The sequence below is a fragment of the Mytilus galloprovincialis genome, chromosome 10 (assembly GCF_965363235.1).
Source record: "Mytilus galloprovincialis chromosome 10, xbMytGall1.hap1.1, whole genome shotgun sequence".
NCBI lineage: Eukaryota > Metazoa > Mollusca > Bivalvia > Mytilida > Mytilidae > Mytilus > Mytilus galloprovincialis.
The window spans coordinates 34,950,576-34,972,617 of record NC_134847.1 but is presented as its reverse complement, the minus strand read 5'-3'; the positions used below and the strand labels follow the sequence as shown (position 1 = coordinate 34,972,617).

The following is a 22,042-nucleotide window of genomic DNA, read 5'->3' as shown; positions in this document are numbered from 1 at the left end:
GTTTCGTTATTATTATGAGTCTGATTTTATGCAGGAACTTCTTAGGAAGAAAGATAAGAAGTTAGCAATATCCTTTAACCCTTTTTTCCGCTATATAGATGATGTTCTCTCACTAAAAAATTCAAAATTTGGTGACTATGTCGAATGCATCTATCCCATTGAACTAGAGATAAAGGATACGACAGATACAATTAAGTCGGCATCATATCTTGACTTACATCTAGAAATAGACAATGAGGGTCGATTGAAAACAAAACTTTACGACAAAAGAGATGATTTCAGCTGTCCGTCCATGTCAAAACTGTCAGATGACTTCTTGAAAGATTTATTTTCCGCGGATGTTGACTTTATCGATTACTTTTTTTTCATATTTGCCTATTATATTAAAAACCATAATGATAAACTTTATAAGGACAAATAATCAGACAGATAAGATATACACACAAATTTCACATGGCAGAAATCGTCAGACGACTCCGTATTGGATCCGGAGTCATTGACCTTTTAAGACAAATTTTAACATTTCCTCTTTTAAGATTAATATTTTACAAAACATGTGCACTTTTTAAACACCAAGCCAAATAAAACCAAACTTAGCCACAATCATCATTATGGTATAAAATTTCTAAAATGTGTACGGTGACCACGCCAACAAAGCCAGAATTACAAAATATTACTTTTTTAAATTTTGTATTCATGTTATGTCGATTTTTTTGTTGTAGTTAAATAGAATTTTCAAAAAGGTAAATAATAGGCAGGATGATATCTTTAAATATTCTAACATGACTAAAATTGTCATGATAGTGTTATTCACCTTTAAGAATGATTTTTACTGAAACAAATTGACCTTGTTTAGGGAATGAAGATAAAGGGTACCGACACAGGTTCTTTGGATTCTTTAGTTACAACTTTGAACTGTTTAGCTGAACAAAACCATTGCAAACATGTACCGTTGATAATATGCATTTCATGATGTCGGATATGACGAAACATGAATATGGTTTTCTATCTATATAGAAATAACATCAAAAATGTGGTGCACACAAATAAACCCGTATATTTCGAATATGCAGAAAAATATTAAAGTCATTCCATATAGTTTAATTCCTAATTCCATTTTTATCCGAAGTAAATCATGAAAAAACGTTGATGACTCAATGAATAAATTATGTCTATGAGTTGATCAACAAAACAACGTAAGCCAATCAGAAGATGCGTTACATCCAGAATTAAAATAGTATACTATAAAAATAAGAAGTTGGGTACATGTATGAAGAATAATAAGCCAACCATTACTTTCGTTAAAAACAAAACCATAACATAGCATTCTTGATTCAACGCACTAAGCGAGGATGTTACAAGTCATTCAAATAATTTGTCTTCGGAATATTTAAAATATCGAACGCATTCGGTGATAAACGTTTAGCTAGAAATATACAAAAAATCGTACATGCAATAACAATGCTACGTCATCTTTGAATGTATGTTTTAACGTAAGACGCGTAAATTTGTAATACAAAAACAATTATGTGTTTACTTTAGTTTTCTTTTGATAAAGCGTTATCATATTCATGATTTGTCATAGGTTATCTTTTCGGATTTTTCAACAAGATAAATTTAAGTTTGAATTCTGAATATTTATGTCATATGTAGACTGGCTCGGCTGTCAATGATCATCAAGTAACTTTGTTTAACATGTTTACGCAAACATATTTCTATTATATACTTTTCCTGTCATGTGTACGTGTTGTAGACGGGAATTGTGATCGCGATACTGGTCCAAGTGGAGTAACTGAATGTTTTCTAGATTCTTCGTATTATAAAGAGTATCAGTGGGGAACATGTATTACAAATGTATATATGCAAGAAAAGTCGGGAGGAAAATATCATTGCAGAGATAGCACAAGAACATATTGTTATTATCAATGCATGTTAGAACTTCATGACGTGGAGTCCGGACCAGTATATGATGATTGCAAATGTGAAAATGGCCAGGAATATACAGAGTCTAATTTAACCTTACCCTCGCGATGTTACAGTCCTTCAGGGGCAGACTGCTCTTGGTATCGAGACTGTTTAGAGAGAAAGTTTAAATGCAGCGGAACAGAAGACGACTATGCAATGGCGTTTGCGACAAAATTTTGTGATTTGTATTCCCAAAATTATCAAGATTTTTCACAGGACGGACAACAGTGGATAGATGCCGTCAGAAAATGTCTTCAAGTTTCCTTAGTGCAATCTCTCCGTCCTTACTTACCTTTCACATGTGAGGATGTTAAGAGAATAGCGTTTGATTCTCACACGCCATGTTATGTTAAACCAATTCCAGAGTCTCCTTCAATTTCCGTTTGCAATTTAGATGCATCAGATTACTTCTCTGTGTTTTGGACAATCCAATCCAGCTTAAAAACCTCGACCAATTCGTCACTTCGTACAATCAGAAGCATGTTCGAAACTTTAAAACAATGCACTGTGTCTTTCCTTCCAAGTTTTAGTTTTGATGGACCCGTTCGCTTAGTTAAACTGAAGTTGAAATATTTCTTTATTTTAGGTAGGCGCCGACGACCAAATTCGGATGATAAAATGAAAATTCTTAATGATTTCGTAGATTCCATGGCGTACAAACTTCACTGGCAGGAAAACGGGGTTCTTTGGTTTTCTGATCCTGAAATAAACTCAAACAATTCTGCTTCAAGCGAAACGTATATCGATGTTTTTCTAACTAACCGAAATGTTTATGATCTAGACGCAAAGAACACAAGAGTACCATCCAATCTTAACACAACAGTAAACAAGTTCAAGAAAATGACACAAACGGGCGATCTCAATGGCAATATTGGCGGGTTTTCTATCAAGATTCTAACATCACAAGGATGCTTAGATGCAAGCTGTGACACATTGTTATTCAATGTAACTGCAAATGATAACGGTATGTTATTGTAGCAATATGTAATGTTATAGTATATTCTCCATTCAGTATTGCAATAAGCACATATAGCATGATTGACAAAACAATAAATAACACCTAATGCACAAAGGTAATTTTTTTTACAGATTATCAAATAGCCTTCAACAGTGAACAAACCCATGTTGTATTTATGCTATAAAAGACCTACGACACAATATGACACAATTTATTCATACTACAACAATAATAAAAGACACCAGCCAAAGAAAACTGCTGTATAACAGGTCGCATGAAAAATAACTACATCATTACAATAAACAAAACACAACAACGAGGAAATCCACAAAACGTGAAATAGAAATCTATATCTTTTTGAAATTAAGATGTGACACCTTGTTTCATTTGTTATATTTGAATGAGTCGCATGTAAAAAGACAAGGAGTTGTTGAAATGGTTATTTTATCTTATCTCTCAATAGCCCGCAACAGGTTCAGTGATCCTAAATGATTTGTTACATATATTAAGAATGCGAGGTATTATCTTTTACCCTTGACTTTATTAGAGGAGACACAGTGAAACTCGAGTAGACGACAACGTATACTTAACAAAAGAGATAACCGATTTGTTTGATAACGAGAACAGAAGAATAAACAAATTGTTATAAAGGTTGACTTTTGTCGTAAACATGTTGATAACTGAGAGAGAAATTAAGGTTAAACTCGTGGATTTTTAAAATCCAAAACAAAATCGCTGCAGTTTTATTTTGAACATATTCGAAAAAAAAGGTTAGCATGTAATAAATTTAATAAAACTAATCTCAAACCGAAATTTCAACATAATTCAAACAGCTCTGTTTGAGCGATTATATTGGTTGACAGTGTGTGTGATATGGGACAAATACACAGTCATGTACGATAACCTAGATACATATTTTTTTCGCGTTCAATGAAAGAATTCAGACATTGGATTGCTAAAAACTTTGAAACCGTGATTCATATCGATATCAACCCTGTTAACTTATACAGTCATTACCAATGTTTGCATTACCCATAAAATTAACTGCATTTACTACTAATTGCTAAATCAAAATGGTTTATAATACGGGCAATACTTAAAAACAAACTAATTATCCCGAGTCAGGAACCAGTAGTTCGGTGGTGTGTTTATTTTATGCGGGTTTTTTTTTTATTATTGTTTGGTTTTTAATCGTGTTTAATTTTTTTTACACTTTGACCTGAATTATCATTGATATTTTGTTATTCTTCAGATGCGCTATTTATAAAATTTTGAAATATATAAAACTACGAAACACTAACGTTTATTCACCCCCAGTAATAGATTGCCGTAGACCTTTTTAAATCTGATTTATTTTGTTTGTAATGCTCTTTAACTTCGTATTCGATATACTCATTCCAATCATACACATATTTTATATGAAAATACATATCAAAGGACGTTTGACTCAAAGCATCCAGCGCTGATGTATTAGTATGAAAAAGACTCTAAACAAAATAACAAACGAATAGAATTATTGATACTTCTATATTCAAGGATATACATACGATGTTTTCAAACAGTCAACAGTCATCATGATCATTTTACAAAGCAAAAGTGTTTTTCCCACGAGGAAATACCTGATTATTAGAAGTAAATTTGCAAATGTCATCGCAACGAAATGTTATAGTCGTGTACAATACTTGTAGTGTTGTAGTCATAAATCGAATTAAACTTAAACAAATTCTACAAAGTTAACGTGGTTTCCTTAAATGTAAGTGGTTTTATATGGCGGCTAAATTTTCGTGGGGGCTTTAATTTCGTGGATATAATCTTTTCACGAAATAAATGAAATTCAATCCTCCACGAAAATTTCAATTTAACAGTATGGGTTTCCCTCTGTTTTGGTTTTGTGACTCGCATTTGTTTTAGTTTAATTCGATTTATGATTCATGATTTATGACTATTGAACAGCGTTATACTTCTATTGGCTGTATATATCACCACACTACTTAGCCTTTTTATTATGTAGAGTATCATTCACTATTATAGCGTTTATATATTTAAAGTTATTAGGAACGCACATGTATATTTATAAAATGCAGGCTTTATTATAAGAGATATGCTCTGTACATGAAACTGTCCTGAAAAACAAATGAAAAAGAATGACTGAAGTCGACGCTTTATTATGGTCATGGTCACCAACACGAATTAGTTGACCAACACGATGTATCTTATCAATTCGGCAAGGGTACTATAATTAATAAAAGTATGTGCCAGACTCGCGTTTTGTCCACAACAGACCAACTAGTGGCTCTTGAATCGAAAGGGCAAACAAGGCAACAAACAAAAGATGTTGAAGAGCATTGAAGACCCAATTCTGAATATATTTGTCTTAATTTACCACCACGATATTGGAATAAGATACCAGACTTTAAATTTACCGATGGTTCTTTTGCCGATTTGACATATTAAATAAGTGTTGATTGGCATGAATGATATGCATGAACAGCCTTAAACGCCTTTTCTGTAGACGTAAAAAGTTTCCTTTCAAAGTTTATTTGTTTTACCTGAATTTATATCTATGGATTTATGATATTTAAACTTTGGTGAAATAAAGTAAGCTTGACATAGAATATAATTGATACTTGAAAATACAAACACATTGATTTTCTCCTTTTATTTCTATATTAATTATTATCTGTAGTTTATACTGTTATTTTCAGGAGTAACAGGAGATGGATCCATGTTTTTCCCCAATTTGATGATTATGGTTGTTAGTATTGGGATCTTCTTTTCATTACGAGGAAGTTACTCACAATGGACTCTACCGTGAATAATAACAGCATACAAAAAACTCACGAAGTTGCAAAAAGCGCACAATTACTCTCAAGATATTGATATAATATATGGAAAAGTGATATAAAATGTTAATAATACTTTATAAATTTCGTGCGTATAACAGTGTATTTTTTTTCTAGAATACATTCTAAGGGCAATTTGATACAACAAACTATATATGTAGCTGCCACGAGCATAATTATTATGTAACTTGCATCAAATGGTAAAATATGACTTACTTTTTTGCATTATACTTTATTTTATTTTAAAATTTTAATAATTTCAAATCCTTAAAAAAATATAACCTAAAGAATACAGTTAGGTTACGATATTCTTTATCCTGTCACATGTATACTTGCAAATATCTACGCAGCAAGGCATTTCTTAAGTAGGATCGATATCACCCCTGTTTTTTTAACTGCTTCATTAAAATAAATGTTTCCAACCACAAATCGATCTTTAATTTTTATTTCAATTTCTACGATATTTATCATTATCGGTAGTTTGGTCTTGACTTTTGAAACTTTTGTTACTTTTATTGATAAAATTTGAAACATTGTAGATCGAGATCGTCAAAAGTAGTTTGCTAGTGTCAAGTTGCGGGTAATCAAATAGGTAGAGACGTGTCAATGTAAACAAAGGAACCTTATGAACTCCAATAGGAGCGAGGAATGGTGTGTCGATAATATAAGAGTTCCCTGTTTTGCATGTATTAACCATCACGTGAATCCACACTGTTAATGATGAATTGTCATTTAAACGCAGTATTTAAAAAAAAAGAAAGACGGAAGATACCAATGTAATATTCAAACGGATTGATGACAAACTGACGACACTATGTCAACTAACGACCAAACGCCAAATAACAATATTAACAAAAACAATTACATGAAAATGAAATTTTATGACAGAACAACAGGAATCCGAGAAAAAACATTCTAAGTCCTGAAGGTAAGCATATCCATATCTAAATGTCACGTTGTTCAATTAAAAACACACTCGTTGATAAGTATATTTATACCACATTCGAATAAAAGAAAACGATTATTGGGTCATATTCGTCGTCGTCTGTGAAATAGATATTCCAAAACAATCAACCACCTCATGCAGGCGTCTGCAAATTTTTCGAAAGAAGATGACTTTAACTTCACCATTTAAAATCCTTGTTTAAGTACAGTCCAACATTGAAAGTAATATCCATTCATCAAGGTAATCATGATAGGAAATGAAGTTGCTGGAAAATCGTATCAACTAGGACTTATAAACTTCCATATCCAGGGGCTCCTTGGATGGTTCTACATCAATATAAAATGTATAACTTTGAAACTGATATTATCTTTTTTTGTGGTTAAATTTTATTTTTGACCGACTCTTATAGTTTGATTCCAGATGAAAGTCAATATATGAGGCAGACTTAAGTGTATATATTTTATCTTTTGTTTTGATCTAAATGGGATATATTCAGTCAACATAGTCAACAAATGTTGAGGTGTCTTTTTTGGAGAGTATAACATTATTTAGCGGAACGTGAAGTTAGCGAATGATTTTTGCTTCTTTCCATTATTTTTTATACTTTTGTATTAGGTCCGCCTCATCAGAATAAATAGTCTGATTGTTTATAAACAAAACCAAAACGAAACAGAAGTTACAAACGATATATCAAATGTCTAACCTAATGATACGACCCAACGAATTCTTCGTACTTTTAGTAAAATATCAATACTACAATTTTATAAAACAGTGTTAGAGTAAATCCAATGTTTAACCATGTTTAAGATACACAGTTATATCTAGATGACTTTTGTGAATAAGCCTGTGTGATAATATTTTCTTTCCTTTTTAAAATTTAATCAACACCCACAGTGCAGGCCAAAGTTTGCTGATATAGTAGAATGGTATTGTATTAATAAGATATACCTTCACCAATAGATAGCAAAGCGAGAAAAAAATCAGTATGCACATGTACATAAAAACCAAAATTTCTTCCCAGGTCAACCTTTCGTGAGTTTTTTTACCCGAATTAGCACACACTCTAATACTTATACATGTACATAGTGAGTAAAATGTAATCTCATTAACGAACAAAAAATTAAATCTCCAGATAAATTTTTTTTATAAATGATTATACGAAAAGGAATAAATCATAGGATGGATTGATGAAAAAGGGGACATAAGATAATAAACAGAAACCAGGTTAATCAGCTATGTAATACAGATAATTCATTTTTGACTTGATAAACATTTACAACATTATTCTATATATCTATAGAATTATCTCCTCTGGCTTACAAACATTAAATCATATGACCATTTACCTTCCTTTTCCACAGAAATGTTTTATTTATAAGACTAAATTAGGTATGTAATTTGATCGTTTTATCTCTGTTTTATACACAGACATCCACACAAACACACATACTTTAACTGTGTAGTAGGTTTTTTGTTATACTTTTTTATTTTATTTTGATCAACTTTCGTTTCAGTTGTTTAGGAGATATGTTAGAACACGCTTCTTAATGCCTTAATAATTATGCCTATTTCAACTATGTTTTTATTGTGTGCTTCGATTTTTGTGGAGTTTTGTCTTTATTGTTTCCGTGTAATGCGTTGATGGGGACATAGAAATATTGGGCGTCCTTAAATACCGTCCTTCCGTCCACACGTCCCTCCGTCCGGTCTTGTTTAATAGCGCGCTCTTGCTAATATCTACAGTTCTTGCCATTTTTTTTATAAAACTTATAACATAGGTTTACATCAACAATGTATTCGACTATATAGTTCGATAAGCAGTTCTGATCATGTATTTATAAAAGAAATAGAATGTAGATAAGCCATTTAGAATCATTAAATTAATTGGAACATCGCATTGTCAGCGCAATCATATGTACAATTTGTGACTGAATTTTATAAAACTTATACGATAGGTTGTATTATTAAAATCTAATACGAGTGCGAAAAGCAATGCCAATCAATATTTTTTAATAGACGTGTTACGTAATGTATATACTCGACGCTGAGGTTGACAAATTATACTTTAAATGCCGGTATCGAATCAAAGCAAACAAGTTATTTAAAGATTCTAATTACCTGTGTACCAATTGAATCATTGTGTTAAACTGCATAGTAATGATGTCCGCTTATATTTTCTTCAATAACAAAAGTCTTTTTAAAAAAAACTTTATCACAGCTAACATCCTGTTGAATATTCCTTAAGGAACAAATATGATACAATAATTCTTCCGTGAAGAATACAAATGATATACCCCGCTTAACTTTTGAAAAAAAGGGGGGGGCTATATATTTTTTTATTAACCTAGGAACAGTGTATCCAATTTCACTTTACATGGAATACAATTCCTTGGATTGTTTCTTTTGTTGACTAGTATATACTACTCTGTTTGATACCTACTAAGAAAAAGATTGATTTTTTTATGTTATTTTCATGTAAAATGTGACTAGTTTGACCCAACAACATCTTATATATATTCCTGCAAAGTTTCGAAATATTCCGCTTTGTAGTTTCTGAGGTACAAATAAACTCATTATAGATACCAGGACTAAATTTAGTGTATACGCCAGACGCGCGTTTCGTCTACAAAAGACTCATCAGTGACGCTCGAATCCAAAAAAGTTTAAAAGGCCAAATAAAGTACGAAGTTGAAGAGCATTGAGGACCAAAATTCCTAAAAGTTTTATCAAATACAGCTAAAGTAATCTATGCCCGAGGTAGAAAAGCCTTAGTTTTTAAAAAAATTCTAAAATTTGTAAACAGTAAATTTATAAATATAACCATATCAATGACAATTCATGTCAGCACAAAAAGTGCTTACTACTGGGCTTGTGATATAAGTTATGCCCCATGGGAAAACAAATATAACGGAAAATTACACTACATTTGCTTTGAAGCATTCAACTATTTGAGATTATTATAGAAAAGTTTTTACAAGGACAATAACCGAAAAAAAAGTTTTTTTGTAATTGTCCTTGTACCTTAACAGAAAACAACCCGTTCAACGCGGACGACATGTTATATATGTCATTTCCTGAACATTAGCCTGTAAAAATAATGATATTGAATTTAAATGAAACTTGAACTTTATACTAATATTAAAGGCCTTAAAGATAAAATTAAATTATAACCTATAAAGTATGCGAGACATTTCAGCATATATTAGAGTATTCATGTAAGTACATGCAATCTATTTTAGGATTATGGCCACCAATTGGGGTATTTGTGGTATTTGTGAAAACCTTCAGATTACTAAACCTTCAGTAGTATGGTGTTCCGAATGTGACGAAGGACTATGTGGAGATTGTAAGAAACATCACGTAGTTTCCAAGGCATCAAAAAACCATGAAACCGTTTCTATCGCTAAATACAAAAACTTACCCACCGAAGTCCTGCAAATCTCTCAGACCTGCAAACTTCATAATGAGAAATACGAGTTGTTTTGTACAAAACACGATTGTCCTTGCTGTAAGAAATGTGTGAAATCTCACAACGATTGTAAAGGTTTAACTGACATAAATGAACTCATAAAAAACGTAAAAACTTCAAACGCATTTAATGAAATCGAACAAACCCTGCAGGAAGTCATCGAGAATATTACACGACTATGCACAAACAGGAATGAAAATTTAAAATCTATAGAAAACAAGAAAAGAGAAATTGAAGCAGCAATAAAACAAACCAGGATAAACGTTAATCATCACCTTGATAAACTTCAGGATGACTTGATTAAAGAACTAATGACAGTTGAACAAAGAGAAAAAAGCAAAATAGAAAAATTGTTAACTTCTCTAAATAAGAAGGAAAAAGAGATCGCTGAAGTACAAGAAAATTTTGCAAGTATCAAACATCATGCGTCAGAACTTCAAACATTTTTAACAATGAAAGATATAGAAAAAGATATTATAGGCGAAGAAAAATTTATCAAATCGATTGCCACAAGTGACTCCACAAATCAAGTCAATATTTCATGTCAGATAAACAAGTCTTTGCAACAAATCACAGATAGCGTGCAGAAGTTTGGGGAAATATATGTTTGTTCTGATCCATGTGATTTTTCGATTCACAAACGGAAGAACAAACAAGCCCAGATTATGGTCACTATTCCAACCAGAGATATCGACAACCTGACTCTGACATTACAGAAACGTATCAATACAAAGTTGTCAGATGTTTCTGGTTGTTTATTGCTTCCTGGTGATCGGATGGTATTCTCCTCTTATACAGACAATAAATTAACAGTACTAAAGTCTGACGGATCAAAAGATTTTGAGATAAAGAACATTGGTCCAACGTTTGATGTGGTATTTATTGGTGATGATTCTATTGCTGTAACTTCCGGCAATTCAAATCAGATTAATATTATCGATATTAAGAAGAAATCAAAGTCGAAATTAATAAAAGTTGATTCATACACTGGTGGAGTAGTATACAAAAAAGGTCATTTGATTTATTGTGCCAGAGAGAAAGGAATACAGATGATCAGTCTGAATGACGAAACAATTACCAATGTTAACAATACCAAACTTTCAGGTTTTTCGTACGTTACAACATTCGGTGACAAATTGTTCTACACAAATTCCAATGGCTACGTAACCTGCTGTGATTACCATGGTCACATACTGTGGACGTTCTGTGATAAATGTGTTATGCACTCTCCAAAAGGTGTCTCTGTAGACCATGATGGTAACGTGTATGTAGTGGGAGGTTATACTAGCAATGTGGTTGTTATCTCTGCTGATGGACAACACTACAGACAACTCTTATCAAGTGAAGATGGACTGAGCGTCCCATGGGCTCTGCATTATGACACGTCTACCAATGAATTGTTAGTTTCAAATACATCCAATAAAGCCTTTCTGTATGATGTTAAATAATTAAGACATGACGGGTGACTTTTTCAATCTTATTCAACATTTTCTTGATCTCGATTACAAACATTATTTTAATTGAATTATATAATTTTTTTGTGATCTAATTGAGATCTGTTTAAAATTAATTTATAGCGTTATTAACTGACAATTTCTGTATTGGCCCTGTTATAGATTTGAAATTAGCTGTATTGGACCCGAGACTAGACGAAATCTTATCGAGATTATACAGAAAAATTAAACTTCTAAGGATTCATTATTATTCGTGGGGTACAAGTTTTGGTGGATTTCGTTGGTATAGATATACCACAAATTACAGTTATGAGGCAGCAATTCATCTAAAAGTTGATCTAAGGACAGTTCCATATGAATAATAGTAAATGTCTGTCATACGTTTTCGAGACAGCAACTCATCGAAAAAATGTCTATAATGACAGTTCCGTATAAATAAAAGGAGATATCAGAGAACATCCCGACTTAATATCAAAGACAGTTTAATTTGAAGATGTCTGTTAAAAAGTTCAGTTTAAATAAGCAAGAAATGCGTTACACGTAAACGAGACAACAACATAATGACAAAATTAACATAACAACTTTCAATTTAAGTGAAGAAGATGTTGGTATTACGTACATGAGGCAGTTAGGCAATGTAACAATAATTAGAATAATCAATTCGCTTCAAATACGTTATATGATTATCAATAAGGATATTCGGTCATGATTATCAATACGGAGCTTTTGTCATGATTATCAATAAGGAGATCCGGACATGATAGTCAATAAGGAGATCCGGACATGATAGTCAATAAGGAGATTCGGGATGATTATCAATAAGGAGATTTGGACATGATTGTCAATAAGGAGATTTGTCTATGATTGTCAATAAGGAGATTCGGTCCCGACCGTCAACAAGGAGACTCGGAATGATAATCAATAATGACATTTAGACATATTTGTCAATAAGGAGATTTGGACATGATTGTCAATAAGGAGATTCGGTCCCGACTGTCAATAAGGAGATTCGGTCCCGATTGTCAATAAGGAGATTCGGGATGATTATCAATAAGGAGATTTGGACATGTTTGTCAATAGGGACATTCGGTCCGGATTGGCAATAAGAAGATTCGATCCCGATTCTCAATAAGGAAGATAAAGAAAATGTTGGTTTTACGTATATGAATATGTAAGACAGTGTGAAAATAAGAAAAAAAATCAATACGCATTAAATAAGTTGAATGATTATCAATAAGGAGATTCGGACATGATTGTTGATAACACAGGGATAAGGAAATTTGGTCATGATTATTAATAAGGAAATTTGGACATGATTGTGAATAATGAGGTCGGTCATGATTGTCAACTACGAAATTCGGTCATGATTTACAATAAAGAGATTCGGACATAATTGTCAATAAGGAAATTCGGTCATGGTTATCAATAAGGAGATTTGGACATTATTGTCAATAAGGCGATTATGTCATGATAGTCAATAAGGAGATTCGGCCCTGATTGTCATTAAGGAGATTCGGGATGATTATCAATCAGGACATTTGGACATGATTGTCAATAAGGAGTTTTTGACATGATTGTCAATAAGGAGGTCGGCCATGAGTGTCCATAAGGAGATTTGGGATGATTATCAATAAGGAGATTAAGACATGATTGTCAATAAGGAGATTTGGACATGATTGTCACTAAGGAGATTATGTCTTGATTGTCCATAGGGAAATTCGGTCTTGATTGTCTAAAAGGAGATTTGGATAGAATTGTCAAAAAGAAGTGTCGGTCATGATTGTCAATAAGGAGATTCAGGATTATTATCAATAAGGAGATTTGAACATGATTGTCAATAAGGAGGTCGGTCATGAATGTTTATTAGGAAATTTGGTCATGATTTTCAATAAAGAGATTCGGTCATGGTTATCTATCAGGAGATTTACGCAAGATTGTCAATAAGGAGATTAGGTCCTGATTGTCAATATGAAAATTCGGCCCTGATTGTCAATAAGGAGATTCGGAATGATTATCAATAAGGATATTTGGACATGATTGTCAATAAGGAGATTTGGACGTGATTGTCAATTAGGAGGTTAGTCATGATTGTTAATAAGTAAATTCGGTCATGGTTTTCAATAAAGAGATTCGGTCATGGTTATCAATATTAAGATTTGGACATGATTGTCACTAAGGAGATTATGTAATAATTGTCTATAGGTAAATTCGGTCCTGGTTGTCTAAAAGGAGATTTGGATAGAATTGTCAATAAGAAGATTGTTAATCGGTCATGATTGTCAATAAGGAGATTCGGGATTATTATCAATAAGGAGATATGGACATGATTGTCAATAAGGAGGTCGGTCATGAATGTTTATTAGGAAATTCGGTCATGATTTTCAAGAAAGAGATTCGGTCATGGTTATCTATAAGGAGATTTACGCAAGATTGTCAATAAGGAGATTAGGTCCTGATTGTCAATATGGAAATTTGGTCCTTAGTGTCAAAAAGGGGATTTTGATATGATTGTCAATAAAGAGAGTCGGTCCCGATTTTCAATAAGGAGAATTCGGTCCCGATTGTCAATAAGGAGATTCGGAATGATTATCATTAAGGACATTTGGTCATGGTCAATAATGAGAAAAAAGTAAAATCACAAAAATACTGAACTCAGAGGAAAATCAATTTGGAAAGTCCATAATCACATGGCAAAATCAAATAACAAAACGCATCAAAAACGAATGGACAAGAACTGTCATATTTCTGACTTGGTACAGGCATTTTCAAATGTAGAAAATGGTGGATTGAACCTGGTTTTATAGCTAGCTAAACCTCTCACTTGTATAACAGTCGCATCAAATTCAATTATGCTGTCCCGATTGTCCATTAGGAGATGCGGATATCATTGTCAATAAGGAAGATAAGGAAGATGATGGTATATCGTATATATAAATAAGTTAGACAATGTAAAAATAGGAAAAATAATCATAACGCATTAAATACGTTGTATGATTATCAATAAGGAGATTCGGACATTTTTGTTAATAAGGAAATTCGGTCATGATTATCAAAAAGGAGATTTGGACATGATTGTCAATAAGGAGGTCGGACGTGATTGTCAATAAGGAAATTTTGTCATGAATTTCAATAAGGAGATTCGGCCATGATTGTCAATAAGGAAATTCTGTCATGGTTATCAATACGGAGATTTGGTCATGATTGTCAATAAGACGACGTACTATGAGTTTCAAAGAGAAGAGGTGGTATGATTGTCAATAGGAAGATGTGGTATGATTGCCTATTAGAAAATGTTGTATGATTGTCAATGATGAGATTAATATGATTGTCTATAAGAAGATGTGTTATGATTTTCGACAAAGAGATGTAGTATGATTGTCAATAAGAAGATTGCTTTCATTTTCAATAATGAGATGCAGTATGATTTTCAATTTAGGTGACGTAAATATGAATGTCAATGTTGAATTTTGGTAAGATTTTCAATAAGAAAATGTGGCATGCTTTTCAATAAGGAGATGTCTTATTATGGTCAATAGTGAGATGTATTGTGGTATGATTGCTAATACGGCAATGTCATAAGAATGTCAATTTGTTAACGTGGAACGATTTTCAATAAGAAGATGAGGTATGATTGTCAATAATGAGTATTGTATGATTGAAAATATCTAAATAGTAAGATGTGGTTTGAGTGTGGGTAAGAAGATATAGCTGGATATTTAATGACTAGATGTGGCTTAATGAGAATATGATATAACGAATTAATATGAATAAAAAGCGCTGTATGATTGTCCTTAAGAAAATATAGATGCGATTGATATCAAGTAGAGGCAATTACGATTGTCAATAAGGATATGTGGTTTCATTATCATTTAGGAGGTCGCATATTTCTATCACGTTGTTGTCGTCGTCGTCGTCGTTGTCAGCGTCGTCCGAAGACAGATGATTTCCGGATATTAACTTTAGTATAAGTAAATAAAAATCAATAAAATTGTAACACAAGGTATATAACCACTATAGAAAGGTTGTAATTGATTTCCGGGGTAATGGTCCTAACTATTTATGAATTAGGGGTGAGAAAACGGCCCAAATAAGCATATTTGTGGTGTCCGGACAATAATTGTGTAAAAGTGTATGCATCTCTCTGAAATTATATCAGTTTCTACACTACAAAGGACTTTGCGGTTTAATTGGTCAAACCATGCCATTCAGGAGTTATGGACAAATAAGGGGTAGACAAGGGGTTTTCTGGTTAAAGGACAATTTAGACAATTGAAAAGTGGTGTAAGGGAGGTAATCCTAATCTATTTTAAAGAAAAATGTTTGATTACCTCCATAACACTGCTTGTCAAAATTGTATTAAGAAATGATGATTGTCTTGAATTGATTAGCTGTCAATTTATTTTCAACAGTTACTAATAATTGAAATTAGTTTAGCCATAATAATGTATGTCATTTTATATTTTAAGACTTTTTTTATGTATTAAGATGGGTAATTATGGTTGCAAACTTCATTAGAAATTTGAATTGAGGAACTGATCATATCTTGAGGGAATTATTTTATTTTTGAAATAAGGGAAAGGAAGATAAAAAAAATGAAAAGGGGACATTTTTCTCATTTCAGATTTCCGAAATTAAAAGAAAAGTTTTTTAAATATTTTTTTGGAGCAAATATTCAACAGCTTAGTATATTGCACAAAAGCAAAAAACCTGGGGAAAATTAACACTTTTTTTAGGGGGGGGGGGTCAATTCGCAACAGCATAGTGTATTGCACTTAAGCAAAAAATTGAATATAAATTGAAATCGTATATAACTAATTTGAAGTTCTTTGACTACAGTGATTCTGTGTCAGAAACCTATTATGTGTCAAAAATTTAATTACAATTCAAATTCAGAACTGTATCAAGAGTGAATATTGTGTCCATATTGGCCCGTCCATTTCAGTGTTAGACATCTGCGATCGTATCCCGCTTCGCTTATCTATATATTGATATGGTCACCTGTCATTCTCCCTCCCTGGAGAAAAGAGCCATGTTGAGGGGTAAATACATGCGAGATGTATAAATATACAACATTGTGCGACAGGAATAGGGAAATTAAAAATGCAATGATATCAGGTCAGGTTCTGGACAGGTTGAAGATTCCTATCACCAATTATTGAGAGGTCTATAGAGAACCTGTTGCGAGGCTACATTTTTTATCCAGTCATAGCATACCTTCTTTTACAAATATACATGACTAACAATACTTATATTTTCTCAAAAAAGGATTCAATCGATTACCACAAGTGACTCAACAAACCAAGTCAATATATTATGTCAGATTAACGAGTATTTACAGCAAATAACTGCCAACGTGCAGAAGTTTTGAGAAATTAATGTCAGCTCCGATTCATGTGATTTTTCTGTTTAGAAACGGAGGAACAAACAAACCCAGATTATGGTAACTCCTCCAACTAGAGATTTCAAAAATCTTACTTTGACATTACAGAAACATATCAATATAGAGTTGCCATAGGCTGTTCACTGCTTCCTGGTGGTAGGATGGTATTTGGCTCTTATGATAACTATAAAATAAGAGTACTCAAGGCTGACGAATTAAAAGATTTTGAAATAAAGAACATTGGTCCAACGCTTGATGTGATTTTGAGATTAACTAAGTTGCTATGTTTGCTGTGGCATATGCATGATAAGACTTATTATAATTCAAATTATAACATGACGTGCTTTTTTCGCTTTGTGAACAAACCCATGCTCTAAATCCAACAAAATGTGTTTAAACATGTGTATATTGCCTTGAGCTTCTTCAGAAGAATGAATTTTATCAAATTATCATGCACTTAATGTATTTCCTTAACTTTAAAACACTTTCAAACTCTTTACAAACCTGCTCGTGCATTTTTCATTGTTATTCAACGCAAAATAATTATCTAAGAGACCTGGGACGATCTCATTTCACAAAGGATTTCTATTGTCTACTTAGTGTACCTTGAACTTATTTACCCAGTGTAGGTCTTTAGGTTAAGGTTCAATATACTTAAAGTTAATCGGGCATGACTAATTAGATACGCCCTCTTAAAATCAGGGGGTCCGAAATAGGATCGGGAAAAAACATCCAGCAAAATACCATAATTTACAATTTTTATTTTTTTTTATTTAAAGTGCCTTTGGTTGCTTAAATATCTTCGATCAATAATCAAATAGTATTTTGTGGAAATAATAACCTGTCTCTAACCGGGAGATGTTGGCTGCAATAGGAATTTATTTATAAAAAAAAGTCCATATCTCATCTACTTATAGTGGCCGTTATTGATTGTAAATTCATGACGTTTCGTTTATGGCATTCGTCTATCGTGAATAAAAAAAAAAGGGAAGGAGGGCTAAATGCTTTATTTACGAATTCGATCATCATGATTCTAATCTATTCTATTACGGCGTTCGTTTTACCTCCAGCGAACGCTGCCTTATTGTGAAAAGTTAGCATTTGTTACAGATTGATCCACTTTGCATCTAGTCGTGAATATGCATGACATATTTGTCACTGGACACAAAGGATTAATAAATTAATCAGCTTCATTTAGTGATGTATAACCATTTGTCCTCAGTTGATTATTATCTCAAACAATTTTCTAATTTTTATATATTCCAGTTTTATTTACATTTGAATTTTTAAGCGTAAAACTTAGCATTTCTTCCGTCATTGTTCTCTTTCCATTAATTTTCTTTTTTAACATTAAAAAAAACTTTGTAGTAGTACACATCAGGGGCTACATCATATCCTTTCCAGCAAAGCTAATATAGGGGGAGGGGATAAGAACAGAAAAAAAATCTTCATTGAGTGACAATAACTCTTATATTGAAGCGTACAATGACGGCTGTCTCGTCTAGGTGACAACATTTGCTGTTTCAAGTTTATTTATATCTCAGACTAGTATAATAGTTGTAATAAAAGCAAAAAAAATGATAAAAAAATGTCGACAACAATTTATAAAAGGATTCAACCTATTTTGGGTGTTTCAATTTTTTTTATATTGTCTTTCTTATCGGTTTTTTTATATTTATTTTGTTCATCTACTATTGTCCTAGCAAAAGTCACAAAAAATGTTGTTAAAATCAGCCATGCGACTTATTTGAAAAGTTTTAGATGACCTTTCTTGTTGTTTACACATTTCAATCATTCAACTCGTGCGCAGATCGTCTTTCCCTCTAATGTTTATTAAGGTATAGATAGCTTGAAATTCTCACTACACCAGGCATCAGATCAGGGGCGTGTTTTATTGGTCTCTTCTGTACATCACCAGAATGTCTTCTGGTGAAGAGTTCAAAAAAATGAATCTGGACCTCTTCTGGAGATATTCTACGGAAGATCAATAAAATAAAAAATTAAATTGCCGTCGAATACAGCACGTTCTTGTTATGTTGGATGAATTGAATTAAGTTTACGATTTTTTTTAGAAAATTAAGATACGTCCAGTAGACCATGTAGAGTAGAAGGACTGTAAAATTGTACTCTGTTCGTTACAATTTTCTTTATGCTTTTCTTCAATTCAATGTTGCTAAACAAATCAGGCTTTATCCCCCACTATTTGATTTTTAAGAATAATCTTATCCTGCACAAGAATTCGTTAATATTTGTCTGGAAAATGACTCGGATCAATTTACAAAAAGGACATCTTAGTCTATCTATTTATTTTTTAAAGTAACCGAACTGGATTATTTTTGTATAAAGCAAAGCTTTTAGAAAGTTCTCAAAATCATTTTTTTCTGGTGGTACCGGTCCTTGAAGAAAATCTTATCCGGTCCGAACTATTATTTCTAATGCAAAATTCCAATGGACAAAACCTTCGGACTACCACTTTTCAAATGCTTTCATTATATATCGATCCATATGTTAGTATGCAACGTAAACCAGACGTTTCCTATACTTTTCTTTTTAATAAATTTTATCAGTTGGTTGTGTACTGATTGATACTTCAGTCTGGGAGAACAAGATTTATTTTAGAACTAGTTGCAACTAGCTTTGAACACTTTTGCAAATACTCTTAGTTTGATGTTTTGAGTCTATGGTCTTATGTTAGTTGGCCGGTTTCTTTTGAGTATCTCGTACCGACCTTTTTAGTTAATCAAATTGCAACTGATTTGCACAGGTTGTTCTTATATTGTACTGCTACACTACTGTTTCAGCTTCGAGGAGGATCGAGCTCTCACAAACTAGTTGTTGTACTGTTAAATCACTGTCCCTGGTTACGAAATGGTTGGGATCCCGCTACTATGTTTAATCCCGCCACATTCTGTATGTATGTGCCTGTCCCAAGTAAGTAGCCTGTAAGTCAGTGACTTACAGGCTACTGACTTGGGACAGGAACTCGGTGGTTGCCGTTTGTTGCTGTGTTACTTCTTTGTTTTTCGTTCACTTTATTTTATACATTAATTAGGCCGTTAGTTTTCTCCTTTGAATTGTTTTACATTTGTGATTTCGGGGGCTTTTATAGCTCACTATGTTGTATTGGCTTTGCTTATTGTTAAAAGCCATATGGTCAGGTGACCTATGGCTGTTAATTTTTGTATCATTTGGTCTCTTGTGAAGAGTTGTCTCATTGGCAATCATACCACATCTTCGTTTTTATATGATCAACTTCTGTCATATTCTTTATGAACCTGTCCCAAGTCAGGAGCATGTAGTTTAGTGTTTGTCGTTGGTTCATGTCTCAACTCATATTTGGTATTTTTTCAAATTGTTTTGTTTTGTATAATTAGACCATATTAGTTTTATCGTTTGAATTATTTCACACTTTCATGGCGTTTTATAAACGGCTTTACAGTATCGGGTTTAATTTATTGTTGAAGGCCTTACGGTTTCCTATTATTGCTTCCATCAACTACTTCATATTATGATAGTTGCGTCATTAGCAATCATATCACATCTCTTCGTTTTAATATTATATACCAGACTTTTTCTCTCGTGTTTTCCTGAACATGCATGAAATATTTTTCACTGGGCGTTAAAAATTAGCATCAATTTAAACTTGTGTTAGATAAGAAAAAAACATCTGATATTTATTTATTTGTTGGGATGGGGGAAAGGAGATTTTCGTTTATGAATATGGTTGCCTGGTAAGAGCAAAACAAAAATAGGCATGATTAGCGACAAATTAAAATGAATAATGATGTCCTCTTTCCTTTTTCATTCCTCATCTATTGATTTAAAATGACTACTAGCCCAATCATGAGTATTGAAATTAGCGTTAATCACTAATGAAAATATAATAAAAAAAAAATGTAAAAAATTTAAAGTTCAATAAAATTGTAAAGTTTAATAAATAAAAGAAAAATTGAAATAAACTAGCAACCTCAATCAGGCATACGCCGGAAAGTAATCTTCAAAACGTTGATGGTTTTCTGTACCTAAAGAAGAATCAAAATTCCGTCTCTAGAATTTCAAATAGTTGTCCCTTAACTGTTACTGTCCGTGAAGTTCTTATATTCATCCAGCTTATCGTCCTACAGATATGTCCTACAAAGGCTGTCATACCATAAAAACGTTTATACTACAAAGCTCACATTCTAGTATATCTTCATTCATTAATTTATGAATGTCATTTAGACTAAACGACGCCATGTTTGTTTTGTGCTTCTGCTGTCTAAACCACCTATTTAAAAAGAAGAGATGGAAGAGAGCCAGAAGATCTTCCCAATGCAAAAAAATAGAAATGGACCTCTTCTGGCTCACTACCGAAGAACAAAAAAACACGCCCATACATTCCTATTATGTATATTTCGATCGGACAAAGCATTTATATATCCGATAAGCCAAACGAACGCACCCATTTGGCAAGGGTATACTGTGGAACGGGAGAGGTCCAGAGATGTCAATATTTCTATACCCAAGTGAATCATTTGGATTTGAATAAAAGGAGATAAAGGTATACATTGATGCGACAGCAACCCAAAGAAACAGATAAATCAAAATATTTAGAGTCAACATTCAGTCTATTTTTTTTTATCGAAAGATGCGTATACAGAATAATAAGCTCAAACCCGACCCATGGTTAAATAAAATAGCTATACGGAGTTAATTTATAACATTTACCGTCAAATATTATATATCCGAAAAGGCACATTTGATTCAATATTATTTACCGTCAAAGATATCCCAACAATCACAAGTGTTTGTTTGAAAAATTTCAACTGCCCTATTTTAATTTTGATCGGTGAAAATTTAAGAAGTTGTAATATAAACCAGTAAAAGAAAAACACTTCACTACGGAAGCGTATTAGCGCCACACATTTTTTTTTAATTTTTTGTCCTATGTTTGCGTTAAAACACAAACCTTTTGCGTTTAACGCAAACCTTTGCGATATAACGCAAATATCTTGATTTCATTTATTCATTAAGTTTTGTATATATGT

General features: G+C 32.5%; 2 protein-coding genes across 2 annotated transcripts; both read left to right on the top strand.

Moving 5' to 3' along the window:
- The first annotated feature begins 1,632 nt into the window (after positions 1-1,632).
- LOC143047449 (uncharacterized) lies at positions 1,633-6,195 on the top strand. Its single transcript, XM_076220518.1, has 2 exons — positions 1,633-2,929; positions 5,629-6,195. Exons 1-2 carry the CDS (start codon positions 1,696-1,698, stop codon positions 5,736-5,738), a joined length of 1,344 nt encoding a protein of 447 aa, XP_076076633.1. The 5' UTR covers positions 1,633-1,695; the 3' UTR covers positions 5,739-6,195.
- A 1,848-nt stretch (positions 6,196-8,043) lies between these two features.
- LOC143047448 (uncharacterized) lies at positions 8,044-13,546 on the top strand. The gene is made up of 2 exons (XM_076220517.1): positions 8,044-8,101; positions 9,952-13,546. The coding sequence occupies exon 2, from the start codon at positions 9,956-9,958 to the stop codon at positions 11,627-11,629; it is 1,674 nt and encodes a 557-aa protein (XP_076076632.1). The 5' UTR covers positions 8,044-8,101; positions 9,952-9,955; the 3' UTR covers positions 11,630-13,546.
- Positions 13,547-22,042: the final 8,496 nt, after the last annotated feature.

Excerpts from the sequence above, each read along its gene's own strand:
- LOC143047449 (XM_076220518.1), top strand. The coding sequence starts at position 1,696 with ATGTTTACGCAAACATATTTCTATTATATACTTTTCCTGTCATGTGTA. Across the intron at positions 2,930-5,628 it reads TGTAACTGCAAATGATAACG|GAGTAACAGGAGATGGATCC; the intron begins GTATGTTATTGT and ends TGTTATTTTCAG.
- LOC143047448 (XM_076220517.1), top strand. The coding sequence starts at position 9,956 with ATGGCCACCAATTGGGGTATTTGTGGTATTTGTGAAAACCTTCAGATT.